The 19,442-nt window shown below is 40.6% G+C and overlaps 1 protein-coding gene across 2 annotated transcripts in view; it reads left to right on the top strand.

Annotated features, from left to right (window-relative positions):
* The window catches only part of FSTL5 (follistatin like 5), a 568,085-nt gene that overhangs the window by 70,481 nt on the left and 478,162 nt on the right, over positions 1 to 19,442 (top strand). For both annotated transcript variants that reach the window (XM_034772507.1, XM_034772508.1), the window contains one exon: positions 17,461 to 17,494. In XM_034772507.1, the coding sequence (XP_034628398.1) occupies positions 17,461 to 17,494 (34 nt within the window). The remainder of the gene's footprint in view (positions 1 to 17,460; positions 17,495 to 19,442) is intronic.

Below are 19,442 nucleotides of genomic sequence, written 5' to 3'. Positions count from 1 at the left end.
AGAGTTCCTGAAAACACGAGCGTCATGAACCTTGCCCGGCCATCCCACGTAGATGTTGGCAAAATGTCCCCTGTGGTCCACCAGTGCTTGCAGCACCATGGAAAAGTAGCCCTTTCGGTTAATGTACTGGCTGGCCTGGTGGTCTGGTGCCAGGATAGGGATGTGAGTTCCATCTATGGCCCCACCGCAGTTTGGGAATCCCATCGCTGAGAAGCCATCTATGATTGCCTCCACGTTTCCCAGGGTCACTACCTTTGGCAGCAGTACATCAACGATTGCCTTCGCTACTTGCATCACAACAACCCCCACAGTAGATTTGCCCACCCCAAACTGGTTCGCGACTGACCGGTAGCTGTCTGGCGTTGCAAGCTTCCAGAGGGCTATGGCCACTCGCTTCTGGACACTCAGTGCAGCTCGCAACCGGGTGTCATTGCACTTCAGGGCAGGGGACAGCAACTCACAAAGTTCCAGGAAAGTTCCCTTCCGCATGCGAAAGTTTCGCAGCCACTGGGATTCATCCCAGACCTGCAGCACTATGCGGTCCCACCACTCAGTGCTTGTTTCCCGTGCCCAGAATCGCCGTTCCATGGCATCAACATGACCCATTGCCACCGTGATGTCCTCGGCGCTGGGTCCCGTTCTTTCTGAGAGGTCTGTGCTACTCTCAGACTTCAGGCCATCACCGCGGTGCCGTAGCCTCCTCGCCTGACATTTCTGCATCTGCCTCAGGGAAACCTGTATGATAAGCTGCGAGGCGTTGAGAGCGGCCACAACTGCAGCGATGGTCGCAGCGTGCTCCATGCTCGCAGTGCTGTGGCGTCCGCGCTGTCAATGACTGGAAAAGTGCGCGAACTGATTTCCCGCCAGCGCTTTCAGGGAGGGAGGGCGGGAGTGATGGACGGATGACGACAGTTACCCAAAAGCACCCTCGACACATTTTGTTACCCAGAAGGCATTGCCGGCTACACCCAGAATTCCAATGGGCAGAGGGGACTGCGGGAACTGTGGGATAGCTGACCACAGTGCACCGCTTCGAATGTCGACGCTTTCACCGTTAGTGTGGACTCACAAAGTCAAATTACTGTCCTTAGTGTGGACACTCACGTTCGACTTTGCAATATCGATTCCAAAAATTCGATGCAAGTAACATCGAACTACTCTCGTAGTGTAGACAAGGCCATAGTGTTTTATATGCCTTTCTCCACTAGATGAAAAAGCCTTTAGTATTCAATATTTACTCTCTATGAAAGTACTTAAACACTGTCATTAAGTCACCCCTTGATTTTTTTTTGGTAAGCTAAACAAATTGAGCTCTTTGTGTATCTCACTGTAAGGCATTTTTTCCAGCCCTTGAATAATTTTTGTGACTATTTTTTTGCCCCCCCAATTTTTCAACATCCTTTTTAAAATATGTACACCAGAATTTACAAAGTATTCCAGTAGTCTCACTAATGCCACATAAGGAGGTAAAATCACCTACTCACTATTCCCCTGTTTATACATCCAAGGATTGCACTAGCCCTTCTTGCCACTGCATTGCACTTGGAGCTCATGTGGATATGGATCTATATAACCGACTATGAAGACACAAGGGACAGAAGGCCATCTATAAACTCACCAAGGCAAGAGAGAAAACTATGAGGGATGTGAATGAGTTTGCTTACAGTAGAAATGAATATAGTATTTTGTAAATGAATGGTGAATCAATCAACTAAGTTTGGAGTGATTATTTTGAAAGAGTGATGAATGAGGAGAACCCAAGAGTGGAATTGAGAACATGTAAGCCAAATCGGGGCATGATAGATTGGATACAGGAGAAAGAGATTGCAGAGACATTTAGGGAAATGAAAAAGAAGAAAGCACCTGGCTGGATCAAGGACCAGTGGATCTGTTTCAGTTACTGGTAAGGGAAAGCATCAAATATCTTAAAAGTTTGTTCAATTATATTCTTAAGAAAGGGAAAATGTCAGATGAATGGCATAAAACGTTATGGTGCCTATTTTTAAATATGAAGGAGATATAATCGCTGACTCCAGATAGATAAGGGGCAAAAAAGAACAAAAGTTTAAGCATGTGATTAAGTCTAATTGAAATCAGTGTGTCTTAAGCATGCTGAATTTGGGCCTATATCCTGATTCTACTGTCTTTTGCCACTGGTTTTAGGATTTGGCTGTAACTTTTTGACAAAATAAAAATATTTAAAGATAACTTGTGTTTAGGTTTTCAGCAGTTTTATAACTTCAATTACATTAATGGATTTAAACCATGTTTTTCATAAATTGAATTCATACTAATACTTTTTATACTACCTTTCAACCCAACGTAATTTGAAATGGTTGCGATATTATAAGACATTTAAGCAATCTTGAACTCATTCAGCCTGGATGATGAATGGCTTCCTTTGCTTCAGTTAACATTAAAGCTTTTTCGTGGATAAGCTGTCAGAAGATACTCAGAGAGAGTGTGACTGCTACTTGCTTCTGAGAGCTTAAGAGTGCCACTTTTGAGATCTGCAACCTCATAAATTCAGGGAAACTTGGGACTGCTGTTGAGCTAAAGTTAGGTCATGCAGAGCTGATGTCAATCCACTACATTAGCCTATTGTAAAGTGCAATCTTTTTTTATCGTATCAGCTGACATCATATGATTTAAAGCAAGAACATTGTAAGTAAAGCAAGAAGCTGATCGCTGACATGGATGTTACGAGAACTGATCAAAACAAAAGTGAGAACACTGCATGACTATGCACAAGGATAAAGGGGGTAAAGACAAGTTTCCAAGGTATACTAAATAATTGCCAAGGTACAAATGAAGAAGTGGAAAAAGAGCTGAGAAAAACCCAGCAAAAAGACCACCTCATCATAGAAACAATGAGAGTCTGACAGGAGATCAGAACCAATACAGGGAGGTCACTGCAGAACAGGTGTCTGTGCTCTGAAAAAAGGAAGTGTACATACTTTAGCAATTTCTGCTAAATTAAAATCTGATGTGATGTGTTCAGGAAAAAAAGATGAAAAGCTGATGGCTGTTAAAAAATTGATATGTCAGGTCTTCTAAAAAAGCAAGATGAATAATATATACTTTAATGCTTAATATATTTAGAACAATAACAACTGATTTTCAGTTGTATTATTAAATTATTATTGCATTGGCTTTAAAAATAAGAAGCTTCCTTTAATATAAACACTAAAAGAAAATAACTAAAAACTTTAAATTAATTACCTGCTTTACGGTAGGGTGATGGCAGTCAATTGCCAGTACCTCTGTAGTCTGTATAGCTCTGCTTTCTTGTTCATTCTGAAAAGTTCGTTGATATGCAGCAATCACATACTGATGTAATCTGGAATTTTCTAAGATTTAATACAAAATTATCATCTTAATTTTGTACTCTAGTTTTGTAAATGTCACAAAGTAGGCAATGTAATATTATCTTTCATCAAGTCTGAAGTTAGAATGAGCCTATCCTTCAAATATTTGGTCGAGCACTTTACCAAAGGGCAGATGCAACTGATTACTATTCATATCACCCACTTCTGTTTTTCTTTGCAGCATTACTTATCTGGCCTTTTAAGATGAATGGTAAAAGCAGTATATTATTTCTAGAAAATTCCTCAGAATCTGGTTTCTAATCAATAACACAGGATATACTAAAGTCTGATCAATAATTATGTCCTCAAACAACCTAAGTATTACTTATATTTTTGGTGTGTGAGAAGGTCATTGACAATAAAGCTGTAATATGTCTATACTTTTCTAATTTTCCTTCTTTCCTCAGATTTTTCATGTATCTCACCAAATTTTTGCAAGGAGAAAGGAACAAAAAATACATCTTTCTTGATAAGATCAGAATGTGCTTTAAATAGGATGAATAATGAAATGCAACACATTATGTGATTATTATTTTTTTTAGAAAATTACAGTTAAACCCCCACTCCAAAATCTTCAGAACAGAATGGGTTTTTAGTCAAATTACTCCCATTAATGCCAATGGGAGTTGTGTAGCAAAAATCCATTTGTGATTTTTTTTGGGAGAAAAAAGACAGTGTTCTTCTGGAGAAAAATACCTTTTAGAAACTGTGTAAAGATCAAGAGTGTTAGAAACTCACAGGCTGGAGAAGGTAATTGTATACCTGTTAAATCAGTCCCCTATTACACTGAATAATAATTGGTGGTGTTTAAATCTCATTTCTCAAAATCCCTTTAGCTTTTTAACATGCTACCCAAATCTGGGATATGTCATTGGGTACTCTGGAGATATTTACTGTACAAATACCCAGTGGTTACCTCACTTTTTCAGGTGTTTATTATTATGCATGTGAGAGTACAGCATATTAGCCTTCCCACAGTACCTTATTTCTTTCTCAGTAGTGATGTGTAGAAAAATTCCCATACTGCTCGTACACAGATAGGTACTTCCATGCTGAAAGCATGTTTTTATTGCTTGAGCAGTTAAATTTTAGGACAACAACAAGCACTAACCATAATAATTCAACTCTATTGGACCACTCTTTACAAAACACGTTCTGCTCCAGGGCCATAACCAAGCTGTTCCTGCTCAGTTCAGGAGCTTTCCCAACTTAAACTACAAGATAATCAATTCAGTACAGAAGCGGGTTATAAAAATCCATGTAGCGGTGGTGGTCATATTCTACATTCTTCCCAAGTGAAATATATATTGCAGTCTACACCACTTAATCCTTAACATCTTAGGGTATGTCTACACCCAGCCACTAATTCGGCAGCTGGCAATCGAAGTTCTGGGTTCGACTTATCGCGTCTTGTCTGGACGCGATAAGTCGAACCAGGAAGTGCTCGCCGTCGACTGCGGTACTCCAGCTAGACGAGAGGAGTACCACGGAGTCGACTGGGGAGCCTGCCTGCTGCGTGTGGACCGAGGTAAGTTCGAACTAAGGTACTTCGAACTTCAGCTACGTTATTCACGTAGCTGAAGTTGCGTACCTTAGTTCGATTTGGGGGTTTAGTGTAGACCAAGCCTTAATGTTAAGATCTTAAATGGGGCTTAGTGAGGAGGACTTTGCACTGGTCATCTCAACTGAAGAGAATTTAGGGTGACCAGACAGCAATCAGGAAAATCGGAACAAGGGTGGGGGGTAATAGGCACCTATATAAGACAAAGTCCAGAATATCTGGACTGTCCCTATCAAATCGGGTCACCCTAAGTGTATTCCAGTCTTAGTGAAAAAGAGGAGCTACTTATGGACTGTTGTCGGGAAGATTGCTCCTTGCTCCTGTAGGCAGATCTATTGAGAACAGTAAACTGTACCATAGTTCTCTGTAAAACTGCACTGGATAATGGATTTACCCAGGGTAAATCTTTATATGTGTTTGTAACCATTTTTGTCGCTTCAGTACAATTAATGGCTGTGAAACAGCATATGGTTAAAAAACATACTAACCATTTAAGGGTCAGACAGAAGCCTGCAGCCTGGGGATAATCAAGGAGACTGAGCTCTGCCATGGGCACTGAATCATATGAACAAGAGCAGGAAGTAGGGCAGGGGAAATTAATGAATTAATACAAGCCAAGTAAGTTGCAATTTGGTGGCAGCTGATCTCTCAGGCACCAGGAAATAAGCATAATGCTTGGTATGGACTGTAAGTTTGGGAACCCTGATGAAGTGTTTGTTACAATAAGGCCTGTCTTGAAGTCTGATTAAAAAGAGGTCATGATATTGTGATAATATGTGTTGGCTTCTCCTTGCCCTGGGAGTTTTAAACTGAATCTATTGCAGCTCCACTTGGAGAAATTAAAGTGGGGCAGAGCTGCAATGCCATACTGGGCTTCGAGGGAGCTTGGGGGTCACTGCCTCCATCTTTGCAGGGACTGATCCTATAAGGAAAGATAAATCCAAAATTCATATTGAAATCAACCAAAGTATGGGAAGGAGGAATATTACATGGCAGATTCAGGCCTTACAGTCAGCTTGAAGATTTTAGCCTGCTGAATATCATGCTATCATTTGGTAAAACTTTAAATGAGGGAGTCAATAGTATTATCTGAGGTCCTGAAAAATAAACATTCATTTGGTTGGTTTATAAATTGTAATAAATACGAAGGTTGCAGAAACAGCCAGAGTAATATTTGTTTTCTACGGGCACCTCTGCATCCAGTTTTCGAATAGTGCAAAATATCCTCAGCATGCCCTTTTCTACACTAATAAGTGGGGGAAAGCAGTGACAAAGGTCAAGTAGAGTGATCAGGACAGTAGCCATCTTAGAGCAGTACTCTTGAGCTAGTAGATCTAGATTTAAAATGAATAAACAGTGGGAGAGTGCTTTACAATCTGACTAGAAAGAGATGATTTAGTGAAATGAGGTTCCTGGAATTTAAAGGTAAGGTAAAAATAGAAGCTGCTTGTCAGCTCCTTTGACCCACAAGTGCTAATCAGGGCAGATGGACCTAACTCTAGCTGGGGGTGCTTAAATCCTTTAGGATCTATTTGCAACCTGCTGCACATAGGTCTTTTTACATAGGCAGCAGTTTTAAGCAAACATTTCTCACATGTCATCAATGATTTTGCAGGTGTAAGCTCACCAGATGAGTGTTTGCTTTTAAAAGAGATTTCTCTTTCTCACTGCCTCTTTCTTTGTTAGTCAGAATAAGGTAAATAAGTCTGCAGAAATCTACATGATTTATACAATACTACTGTGATATTAATACTCATTTTTGCAGTGAGCTGAAAGCAACCAATGGCAGAAAAGCTGTAACAGAAAAAAAGTTGTGCTAGATTGCGTCTTTAGGCACAGTCTCAATTAAGGGTTGGTGCACTACCCGTGAAAGCATTATAACTCAGAAACACACCTCTATGTCACAATTCCTCCTTGCTCTGATGCAGTAGGGCTGGTCTACACTGGGGGATGTAAGCTACGCAACTTCAGCTACAGGAATAGCATAGCTGAAGTTGACGTATCTTATTTTAACTTACTTCGGGTCCTCACATCGCGGGATCGATGGCCGCGGCTCCCCGGTTGACTCCGCTACCACCGCTCACCCTGGTGGAGTTCTGGAGTCGACGGGAGCACGTTTGGGGATCGATATATCATGTCTAGACGTGACACGATATATCGATCCCGGACAGATCGATTACTACCCACCGATTCAGCAGATAGTCTGGACGTACCCGTAGTAATTTGCTGTGGCCTAGAACAGCAGTGCAGGAGGGTTACTATATATTCCCCATCTGTGTGTGCCACCATGTCTGAGTTTTCCATTCTTCAATGTCTCAGCTCAATAAAGTCTCAAACACAATGTTATGTTTCACACCAGTCTTCCCTGCTGGAATTTCATTTATTAGTAGTATTAAACAAAGTCTTCACTCTGGACTTCCCCAATCATTTCTAGGGTTTCACGGTTACCCTTCTATCAAGGCTTCACCATGTTTTCACCCAGGAAGGCCTCCCATTAGTTTTGCTATTACGTTTGTGCCCCAGCTCCCTCTATGCAGGTAACTACTCTGGACCCTTGGCACTGCTCTTTCCGTAGCAAATGTCATCCTTCCATTCTCCATGATGAGGCCCACAGCATCTCTTTTTTCCAGTCTGTGGTCTATATGTGTTTGAGCAGCAGGCTCAGACTTTTATCTCCTGCCTTCTTCACATTATCAGTAATATGACCCCAACCCTACATTCCCCATCAGTTGCTCCAGACTGAATCCCCAGAAGTCCTGGTTTTAAAGGGTAGAAGCCTTATAACAGCAGTGCTGGGCCATGCCTTCACTTTCAGGACCACCACCTCATTACAAAGAGCCAATTACAATACTCTCTCTGATGGCACAGCTGCCCTGCCCAGTGAGTAGTGGGGACGTAACCCAAGCCCTGCCCATTCTGTACCTGCCTACCTGTCCGTTCGGGCTGCTTTAGAGAGTTAGTTGGTGTGTAGCCTTGCTTACTACTGTTTGCCAGGATGGCTGTGCAGGAGTGGAGGCCTCTTGCTCCTTTCCATGGGTGCTTAGTCTATGTCACAATCTAGTCCTGTGTGTATAATCTATACAAAGCCAGGTTACCTTGCTATTGTATGGCTGTCATTGAGAGCTTCTGCTGAAAAATGATCCATGAATTATTTTTGTAAGAATATGTGTCTGCTCATGATATTTGTGATCGAATTTTATTCTCCACCAAGCTCTTGTCGCTGTGCTTTAGTTGTCTACCTGGTTCTCACTGTCCTACTGCAGAGTTAGCTACCCATCCAAGAGAGAAGAAATTTCTGTAGGTGTATAGACCATAAAAATACTGGGGATCAATTGGTATTAAAGCTGCTATATAAATGAAAGTTATAAATATATTGTTATTCAAATACTTGAACATGTGTGGGCTTTTGTTAAATCATGGAAAATTTGATTTTTTTATTTTAAATTTTCTCATATCAACATATATTTTTATAGCAATTATTCCTTATGGTTCATTACAAAAAGTTTTTAGTAATGAAAATATGTTGTTAGTAATGAAATACTATCACAGAAGGAACACAATATTTAATGAGTACCAGAGTCATATTCTGCATCATAATTACATCATATGATGACTAATGATGAATTTTCATTATAAAAATATGTTAATCAAGGAAATAGGTTTGTATTCCCTCTTCCTTCCCAGTTTCATTAATTAGTAATTTATGTTTGCAAAATTATAATCATTCATTCACATGCCAAGGACAGCCTACAGTATGTTAGACTAATTAACTCTTGTGTTTATTTTAAGAGTTTTATTGATTCAACCTTTCCAGTGTTAATACAACAAATATTCAGAAAGATCTGTTTACCCCGGGTAGAATTTGTGGGAGGCTTTGAGGATGAAGACATGTTGCTTATCTCCTTCATCCCTGACCCAAAAAGGCATTTGTGTAATACAGTGCTTATCTCTGAAGATGGGTGCCGTGAGAATGCATATTTATCTAGGAAGAGATTTTTAAACGTGCCTAAAGATTTTAGAAGCACAAGACCCAATGAAACTCAGTGGAACTTGTGCTCTGAAATCCGATATGCCCTTTTGAAAATCTCTCCACTGTTGATACATACATAAATATCAACTTCTCTTTTTCAGCCAGCTAGGCATGAATAATAAAGAAAACAAAACAGAAGTCACAAAGTATAGATTTAAAAAGTCTCTGAATAAGGAACTACAGTCCTTCTTCATATAAAGGTCTGGGGGGTTTAGTTTACATATATTATCTACCAAATCTGTCACTTTGCATATCTTTATGACTAAGGCCTATCTCTTTCGCTAGTCCTCTTCACCTCCAAGCTCTGCTATTCTGTTTCTTTACTGTCATTGAGAAGTTAGGGATAAAGCTTCCTTGACAAATAAACATTTTAAACTACACCCATGCTGTTTACCTAGTCATAGCTGAGCAATAACAATGTCAGAATCCTTTAAGAAAGATTGAGTGTATTTGTGTATTGTGACTAAGACATTATAGCAGTTACTATAAAGGAAGATTTTACCCCTGCAAAAAGCATTTCAGTGTATTTAAATCAGTTCCTTTGCAGCCCCTGGTTTAAGATATACTGCAAGTAGTTTATAACTCATGATGTGCCAGAGTAGCAATTTGTGTGGTCAGCCATCCGTGATCTTGTCTAGTTCACAAACAAAGCGGAAAATTTGACATTTTCTCCACTTTCATCTACTGTGCTTTGAAAAGTTAGGATTGAATAGAGCCTGTCTGACTCAAAACACTGGCTTCTTTCCAGTTCTGATGTATTCTGTATTGCTACATTTCACTGGACTAAGCCGACACAACATGATGCAACGTAATATGATGCAATGCCATGCAACTCATCAGATTAAGTTGGCTGAAGCATATTGGATTCCAAACTATTTTGGTACATTGTGGCAGATGAGAAATCCTTGGGAAGCAAGATAATTTATGCTGGTTGCAAATGACTTGCAGCAGTGGATACCGTTGTATGTTTTAAGTCACATAATCATTTCTGTTTTTATTTAAATAGATCTCATTTCCGTGAATGTTAAAACATGAGTTGAAAATGCTTTGCTTACATATTACAGTGCAGTAGCAGAGATTTATGTTATAATACATGTAGTAGTGTTCTGGCTAAGAGAGATGAAAACATTATCTACTTATATAGAGATACACTCTTATTTTTTTGTATACACAACTGTCTGTTTTAATTACAACACACCAGCAGTTGAATATTTACATGTAATAACAGTTAAAAAGATGAATTATTTTGATATATTATTTTATTAAAGTGGCACTCAAAGAGCCCATTTAGGATCAGAGACCCATTGTACTGTACAAACACAGGGGAAAAAATAGAAAAAAATCTTCCCAAGTTCAAATAAAAAAGAAGAGCTTGCTGACCTCACTGGTGCGTATGGGTTGTGACAATTGTGGCTGCTGATGACTCCTGCCAAGCGAGGAGGAAAGGGAATTCTCTCTGTCCCTGAAGGTTGGCTTCTCCCCACAACAGGGCTGTTCTTTGTCCCCTAAGGATGCAAACTTTATATTGTTGAAGTATAGATTTTTAAGACATACTGCTTACTTATTTCCATCTTATACCAGATTCCTCACTAACCTGTGCTGTTTTTGTTTGTTTGGGTACACTTCATAATTTAACCCAGATAGGTGTAGTACCCTGATGATACCCAGGATTTAGTTAGTGAGGAATCTGAATGTATGCACTCCCATTGAAAGCTGACTTTCTCTACATTTTAACTCTCCCTTGTCTGGTCAAAGGCATCACTTTGCAGCAAATTCCTTCCAGCCAGAAGGGATAGATAGGATTTCTTTCATAACTCATTAGTGTTGCTTCTCGCTTGATAACACTCAACTATTTCTGGGTGAGCATCACTTCTACAAGTTCTGGTCTGGCAACTCAAATACACTGAGGCTAGGAAGCTAGGTGGTATAAAGCCAGAGTTCACAAGGCTGCAGTCTTTTGTCAGGGAACTGAGACTCAGGTTCTTGCCTAGAGCTGGTTGAAAATTTTCAGGCTGAACTTTTTTTCAACTGAAAATTGGATTTTCAACAAAACGAAAAAATTTACAGATAGCATCTGCTTTTCTGGAAATTTTACTACTATTTTTTTTATCAGAACCTTGAAAAACAAAAACTCTTCAGTTTTTCTGAAAACTATAATGAAAACAATTTTCTTCATCAATGTCTCCCCATTTTCTAAACAGTTCTGTTCCTGCCCTTTCTGCCAGAGACAGGCCGAGAGCACCACATGCAGCGTATCTCTTCATGCTCCTTTCTAGTGTTCCCCTTCCCATCCATTTCAAAATGTTTTTTGATATGCACAAAATTCATTTTTAGAAGATTGATCACCTCCTCCGTTGCTTTCCTACAAGGCCCCTCTGATTTTACAGTCAGTGCTGACATTTGGTCTTCATAATCTATTTATTGTAGTCTCAGATTTCCATTCTTTCAGATTAAGGCCTATGGAGTAAAGTATCTCTAGGTTGACACAACTTAACATTTTTCAACTCTGAACCTTTCTGTTATAAGCAGGGCCTGCTTAAAAGAGAGAATCTGCTCTTGGAATTTGATGTAAATGTGTAGAAGTTTGAGTTACAACACTTCTTAACTCCACTGAAGTTGTTCTAAATTTACACCATGGGAATGAGAGCAGATTGTGTCCTTCATAGGGTTGGAAGAAAATGTAATTTAGACTCCCTTAAGCGAAATTATGACTTAATTTACAGTGATGTCAAAGGAGTTAACCACAGTAAAACTAGTATGTGATCAGAATTAGATCCTAAGATTTAATCTGGAATTTAATGTTGAAAATGTCAGGAAAAAACATCCCATTGTATAAGGAATCAGTTAGCCATGTAATCTGAAACAGTTTAAGGTCCATTATATCATCTATTATGTTGCAATTAAGACTAAAGTACATCTTCTAATTAGTTTTTAGTGGGGCTTTTATGCCACACTGGAGAGCAAGGTGTTAAGGAGCAGTTCTGAGTTCAGGCAGCCCACCCAGCCACACATGCAAAGTCTGCACAAGCTAGAGGCAGGGCTTTAAAAGGGGGAACAGAGCAAGTCAGAGGCAGGCAGTGGAAGGAGAAAATGGCTGCTCTGAGGGACAAATACTGGCCAGGAGTTCATTGCCTGAAACCTGACACCACAGACCTGTCCAAGCCCATGAAAGAGAGGCAGGTGACTGAGTGTGCAGGTCAGAGACTTGATTGGACTGATTTACTCTGGGTAGCTAAAGGAGACTGGGGTAGGAAGTGGTCCAGGGGTGCAGCAGCTTAGCACTCCAAGGTGTTGTGTAGCTGCCTACCACTGGGCCCTGGCCTGGAGGGTGGTGGAGAGTACAGGCCCAGGCTCCTCTCTACCCACTCAGGGAGGACATTACAACAACTAGAGCCTTCACCTAGGGTGAGAGACCAGCTGAAAAGATCTTCACTATTCAAGGCCCCAGTCCCCAAATTCCCTGTGCTTAAACTCTTGGGGCAGGAGCAGAGAAGGACAGGATTGTGTTTTTAACAGGGAATTGATCTGCCAATCCCCATCTGACCTTAGGGAGCACTGCTGGTGATTGTTCACTTTATACCCACCCATATGCAGCATGTTCAAAATGTGCCTCAATCTAGATCACTGGTCCCCAAATTGTGGGGTGTGCCCATCTAGTGGGGCATGGAAGAATGTGGGGGGGTGCAGGGATAGGCTAGGCTAGCCCCTACAGGGGACAGGGCAGGAGCACCACCCAGTCTCACTTTGCCCCCAGCTCTGCTCAGTCGTTGACTCCTGCCGCAGCCCCTGCTTCCAGCCACTGCTCTGCCCCCCCAGTTGCATTCTCGGCCTCTGGCTCCTGGCTCTGACCGTGGATCCGCTCCCAGCCCTGCTCCCACCCCCAAATCTGCCCCCAGACCCAGCCACCTGCTCCCCACTGTGGCCCTGCTCCCAGCTCCAAACCATGGCTCAGGGGTGGAGGTATGGACAGAAGTAAGAGGGGATGTGATGTAAAAAATTTGGGGACCACTGTTCTAGATATATACAGCATGGACACAGTCCTTGTTACCTTGCTAAAGTCATTAGCAAAACTTTCACTGAAGCAGTATCAGCCCCACAAGGAATGATTACTACCCTGTGGCCAGTAGGAGACTATCCTATATAAAGAGAGTGTTTTAATACATATGTTTGGCATCACACAGGTGAGAAAGTCTCGCAGTGGAGTTAACAGTGGGTAGAAGCTTCTGTCTATACTAAAATAATCAAATACTCTCTCAGTGCTGTGATAATTTTGTTCCCTACAGTTGTGAGATACCCAGGAGCTTTTTAAATAAGTATGTGGGAACATAAAAGTAGCTTCAGGCATGAAATTTTGTTGTTGCCAATAGGCAAAGGCTGGTGTTAAGTCACAGCATACAATCACTTGGCTTCTGGGGAAAAGGAATGTTAGAAGGTACTCTGGAATCTAGACACAAACATATAGCACTAGTAGAATCTGCTTCTAATTCCCGTCCCCCCGCCCATGACATGTACATTGTGTGTAATGTTTAGCTTGTTCATGACCGATACAAATGAATTTTATATGGGTATCACAATAATAGGAACCTTAGAAATACTTTAGATGGATGTTTGGTAAATGTTATAGAAAATTAGATAGAATAATGCAATTGGACATTAAGTGTAATCAGCCTGATTGATTTATTTCTTGTAGGGAAACACCCCCACAAAATGCCCAGTATAGTTGTTAAATTTAAGATTATTCTCTCATTACTAGTTGTACATAATTTTGCCACAAAAACAAAACTCAATGTATCATAACTATTTTTCAAGTATTGTAAATACTCATGAGTTCCAATCAAAATAGATTATTTTTGAGGTATTTTGTTTTAACTTATTCTCAACACACATGCTGGTATAATAACAGTTGATAGAGAACAAAAGATTTGAAAAAGTGCCCCAAAGTAAAGAAATCAGAGACTGACTGTTGTGGCAGCCATTGTGTATAATAAACATGTTTGAAGGTTTGGGGACAGATCTTAATCAGGTCATAGCTCCACTGAAGACAGTTTACACTTGAGGATATACCTCTCTTTTAAACTCTGAATATTTCACTAAGCAGTAAGTTTTCTTTATTGTACTCCTACTATAGAGAAAGTTATTAGGGTGTTTAGTGATTGTGCAATTGTATGGGTGTACTTGTCAGGCACCTACTTTGAGTTAGGTACATCCAAACTCTTATGTTTCATGGACTTCAACACTACTAGAGAAGTAGCTTGTCAATCAGAAAGTAAAATATGCTTAAAGATTAAATTAGAAGAATATGGTATGATGGCAGTTAATGCTTGAATGAGAAATAATACTTCCTGGGTTGCCAGGCAACTAGCAAGATGTGTGTCAAATAGAGAGACAGATCTAAATGAATAAACAGAAGAGTTGTCTACTTTAGCTTTTGTTTCAGATGAGTGAGAGGAGGGCCCTTTGGTAAGTTAACTGGCAGGATTGCCGAGAGTTCTTTGTATCCATCTGGGGAATTCCACAGCTTGCTTGACCCTTTTCTTTGTTCCTTATCAATGATTTATTTTAATACTAGGTACAGCTGGGAGGTATTGCTAATACAGAGAAGGACCAGGATATCATACAGTAAGATCTGGATGACCTTGTAAACTGGAGTAATAGTAATAGGATTAAATTTAATAGTGAAAAGTGCAAGGTTATGCATTTAGGGATTAATAACAAGAATTTTGGTTATAAATTGGGGACACATCAGTTGGAAGTAATAGAGGAGGAGAAGGACCTCGGCGTATTGGTTGATCACAAGATGACTATGAGCTGCCAATGTGATATGGCCATTAAAAAAGCTAATGTGGTCTTGGGATGCATCAGGCGAGGTATTTCCAATAAAGATAAGGAGGTGTTAGTACCGTTATATAAGGCACTGGTGAGACCTCATCTGGAATATTGTGTGCAGTTCTGGTCTCCCATGTTTAAGAAGGATGAATTCAAACTGGAACACGTGCAGAGAAGGGCTACTAGGATGATCCGAGGAGTGGAAAACCTGTCTTATGAAAGGAGACTCAAAGAGCTTGACTTGTTTAGCCTAACCAAAAGAAGGCTGAGGGGAGATATGATTGCTCTTTATAAATATATCAGAGGGATAAATATCAGGGAGGGAGAGGAATTATTTAAGCTCAGTACCAATGTGGACACAAGAACAAATGGATATAAACTGGACATTAGGAAATTTAAACTTGAAATTAGATGAAGGTTTCTATTAGAGGAGTGAAGTTCTGGAACAGCCTTCCAAGGGGAGTAGTGGGGGCAAAAGACATATCTGCCTTCAAGACTAAGCTTGACAAGTTTATGGAGGGGATGATATGATGGGATAGCCTAATTTTGGCAATTAATTGATCTTTGATGTGATGGGATGTTAGATGGGGTGGGATCTGAGTTACTATAGGGAATTCTTTCCTGGGTGCTGGCTGGTGAGTCTTGCCCACATGCTCAGGGGTTAGCTGATTGCCATATTTGGGGTCGGGAAGGAATTTTCCTCCATGGCCGATTGGCAGAGGCCCTGGAGGTTTTTCACCTTCCCCTGCAGTGTGGGGCATGGGTCACTTGCTGGAGGATTCTCTGCACCTTGAGGTCTTTAAACCACAATTTGAGGACTTCAATAACTCAGACATGGTTAGGGGTTTGTTACAGGAGTGGGTGGGTGAGATTCTGTAGCCTGTGTTGTGCAGGAGGTCAGATTAGATTATCATAATGGTCCCTTCTGACCTTTAAAGTCTATGAGTCTAGGGAGTTCAAACTATTTAGTAAGTTAATGTTAAATTGCTATCCTATTCCTAATGGGGAAAAAAATAGGACTTTTAAGATGGATGCACCTAACACTGTGTTTCTGTATTAATATGCCACCCTTAACCTTCAAACTGATTTTTTTCACTGAAGATATTGCTTTATTATATGAGAACATATAACATAAATAGAAAAATACTGCAGAAAAAATCAGAAATCTCAGTTCAAATGAAAACAAACAAACAAACCATGAATTCACTTCAACTGTATTCACAGTCCTCTCTGTTCATTCTCCACAAATATTTGTAGGAGAAGTTTGTAATTGTTTGCAGGAATGTTTGTGGCAAGTGAATGTCTTGTGAATGCTCATTTAGATACATGTTTCCTAAATACTGGAAGTACTTATGAAGACATCTTTAAATCTCTTTGATTTCCTTCCTCTTTGTTATAGATGTTTCTCTAAAGAAATTGGCAGGCAAAATTTTTTTAAAACCTGATTAAAGGAAATAGCTTTTTATGTTATAAAATAATGAATGGTACAACCCCTGTCATACAATATATGGATAAGAACTTTTCAGGATTAAAAACAATTTGTAAATATTTATATGGACAATGACAGAAGATAGTGTAAATGTTCTCCTGAGCCTTGAAATGGCCATTACTGTCTCCCCAGCAGAAGACTGAGCTGCTGCAGTTTTTGGCTGATCAGAGACTGATATTTTGATAGATAAATGAGTCCCTCCACCTCAGCGATAAAATGACTTCAGGGCTGGAATCCATGTCAGGAGACACCTTGGAAGGCAGGAGGATAAAATACTGTGTGTCTGGTGCCCAGGGGATGCATCTGCAACTCTCTGAATCTGAGGAGAGGAAAGGAAACTCCAGGGATGCAGCCTGAGGAAAGTGAAGTCTCACTGCTGATGGAGCGTAACATTCTTGGATGAACCCACCATGTGTTAGATGCCCATATTGCTCTGAGAGTTTGCCTCCAGGGTTGTGGTGTGGTTGTCACAGCTACCAACACTAACCAATTATTGTTCATGAGACAGCACACAAGCTCAGGCCTGTCTCGGGGATGAGGAGGAAGCCCTTATAAAATCTATAAGGACTATAAATCAACCACTAATTACTTGGAATGAGGACAAAACATCCCTTGAGGGCAAGTTATTGTATAATTGCCCATCATGGGTTGTTTTGCACCTTTGTAAGGTACACCAGGTATTGGCTACTGTCAGAAACATGATACTGGACTAGTCTGATCCCTACATTTCTATTCATCCAATCAAGGAGTAGAAACAATATTATGTGGCTTAGGTGAGCAGCTCCATACCACACAGAATGACTAGTAACATTTGAAGATGTAGTGTAAGTATATAGGTGGAGAACAATTCATAGGCTAAATATGTATAAAGTGTCAATCAGACAATTGCTGCTAATAATAATAATAATAAGAATTAATAAAATCAGAATATATTCCCCTATGTACAGTTCACTCAGATCTAGTCTTCTGAGTGTGTCTACTTTAACTCACTTAATCTGCTTATTTTAAAAAAAGGGATTCAGATCTCCTAGATATTTTCTTTAGCCAATTAAGTTTTACAAACACACCAACAGCCGTTATTACTTATATGGTGCTGTTCTCAGTTGAATAAACCTTTTTCTTGTTAAATTACTAATACAACCAATACAGTTAATGACACATTTTTCTTTCTATTTTTTAATTCCAGCAAGAAAAGAGTCAAGAAAGTTCAAGAAATAAAGGTAAGTACTAGCTATTTTTAAAATGCGAACTAATTTTAATGCCATTATCAGGAGCCTAATCCTCATACGTGATTAAAATAATCTTCACGTTATTTACTGAGTGTTTCACTGTGATATAGAACCAAAGTCAATGAACTTATGACAAACCTACATAGAAAAAAAGATATGTAAAAAAACTGCAGTTCACAATTACTATATGTCCAAGTCTTGCATAGAGTCAATCCCAATTTTATTTACAAATTAATCGGGGCCTCAATAGAACTCCTTAGGAAACAATAATATTCTGTGTTTTAGGCAAGCAAGCACCTCTTTATATTTATTTGCAATTGCAGTTTTGCTACATTTCATAGATTATATGCTAGATTAAAATATTATATCAGTGTAAAACAGCCTGAGGCATGAACATTGAAGGCCCTGGACCAGAGGTGCTGAGTTTTTCTTTTCCCCAGGAATGCTCCACCCCCACTCTGCATTGAGACCCTACCCCTAACCCTACTCCACTCTTCCTCTAAGGCCCCACCTTCACTCTGCCTTCCCCCCCAAGGCCCTGCCCTCGCCCCGCCTCCTCCTGCCCCTGCACCTTCCCATCCCTGAGGCCCCCGCCCACTTGCAGCTCTCCACCCTCCCTCCTTACCCAGCCACCAATCAGCTGTTTGGTGGCACCTACAATCAGCTAATCGGGGGTGCTGTCAAAAAGCTGATTGGGAATTCTGCCAAACAATTGTGGCTGGTGCATGCTGAGCACCACAATTTTTTTAACCTGGGTATTCCAACCCTGGAGCATCCACGGAGTCAGCACCTATGCCTGGACCAAAAACTGGTCAGTCTGGCTGAGGGAGGTGTATAATATGATTTCCCTTTTCCATCAACTCCATGGGAGCTCTGTGAAGAACCAGATCTGTTGTGAAAGGGCAGAGAATTCATGCTCCACCAGATTCTCCTGCTACTCAAATTCAGGGAACAAACTCAAGAGTTACTTCAGCTATTGTTCAGCTTTTGCAGTGATTACCCTTTTATACTATTCTAAGCAGACTCTGGAGGCAGTGGCAGTCCAGGGAGCCCCTGAGGCCTGGTCTACACTGCGTGGGGGGATCGATCTAAGATATGCAACTTCAGCTACAAGAATAGTGTAGCTGAAGTCGACATATCTTAGATCGACTTACTGCACGTCCTCACGGCGCGGGATCAACAGGCGCCACTCCCCCGTCAACTCCGCTTCCGCCTCTCGCCCTAGTGGAGTTCCGGAGTTGATGGGGAGCACATTCTGGGATCGATTTATCACGTCTAGACGAGACACGATACATCAATCCCCCGATAGATAGATCACTACCCGCCGATCCGGCAGGTAGTGTAGACATACCCTTTGTCTAGTTCTTGCAGGAACTGTGCTGTGCAGATACAGAATTGAGGGAGAGGAATGGAGGGAGGAACAGGTGCCACTGCAGAATCCAGGGCCCTCCTTCTGAATTCATCTTGCTTCTTAGAGATCTCAGGAGATCCATGCACTTTGGGATGGGCTTTGAACCCTTTGCCATTTCTACATGAGGAAGGACACCCTATTCCCTAGCACAAGAAGTATAAAGAAATTCTGTGCATGAAAATCTTGTTTAGTTGCCAAATGTAGTTGCCAATATAGGTCTAATTTATTTCCACATATTATTTATACTGTGGTAGTACCTACAAGGCCCATCCCCATTGAGCTAGGCACTGAATAAGTATATAACAATAAGAAAGTTCCTGCCCTGAACAGTTTACAGTGCAAATGTAAGACAAAAGACAACTAGTGGATACAATGCAGGCAGGATGGGTGCAAGTAACAGTGAGATGAGTCAAATTAGAGTGATATGCAGCAGTGACAGCATACCAGATGACTAATCATTATCAAGTTTTTTGAGTATCAGAGGGGTAGCCGTGTTAGTCTGAATCTGTAAAAAGCAACAGAGGGTCC

The sequence above is a fragment of the Trachemys scripta genome, chromosome 5 (genome assembly GCF_013100865.1).
Source record: "Trachemys scripta elegans isolate TJP31775 chromosome 5, CAS_Tse_1.0, whole genome shotgun sequence".
Lineage (NCBI taxonomy): Eukaryota > Metazoa > Chordata > Testudines > Emydidae > Trachemys > Trachemys scripta.
Note: the sequence above shows the minus strand (reverse complement) of the source record. Positions and strands in the feature narration are given on the sequence as shown.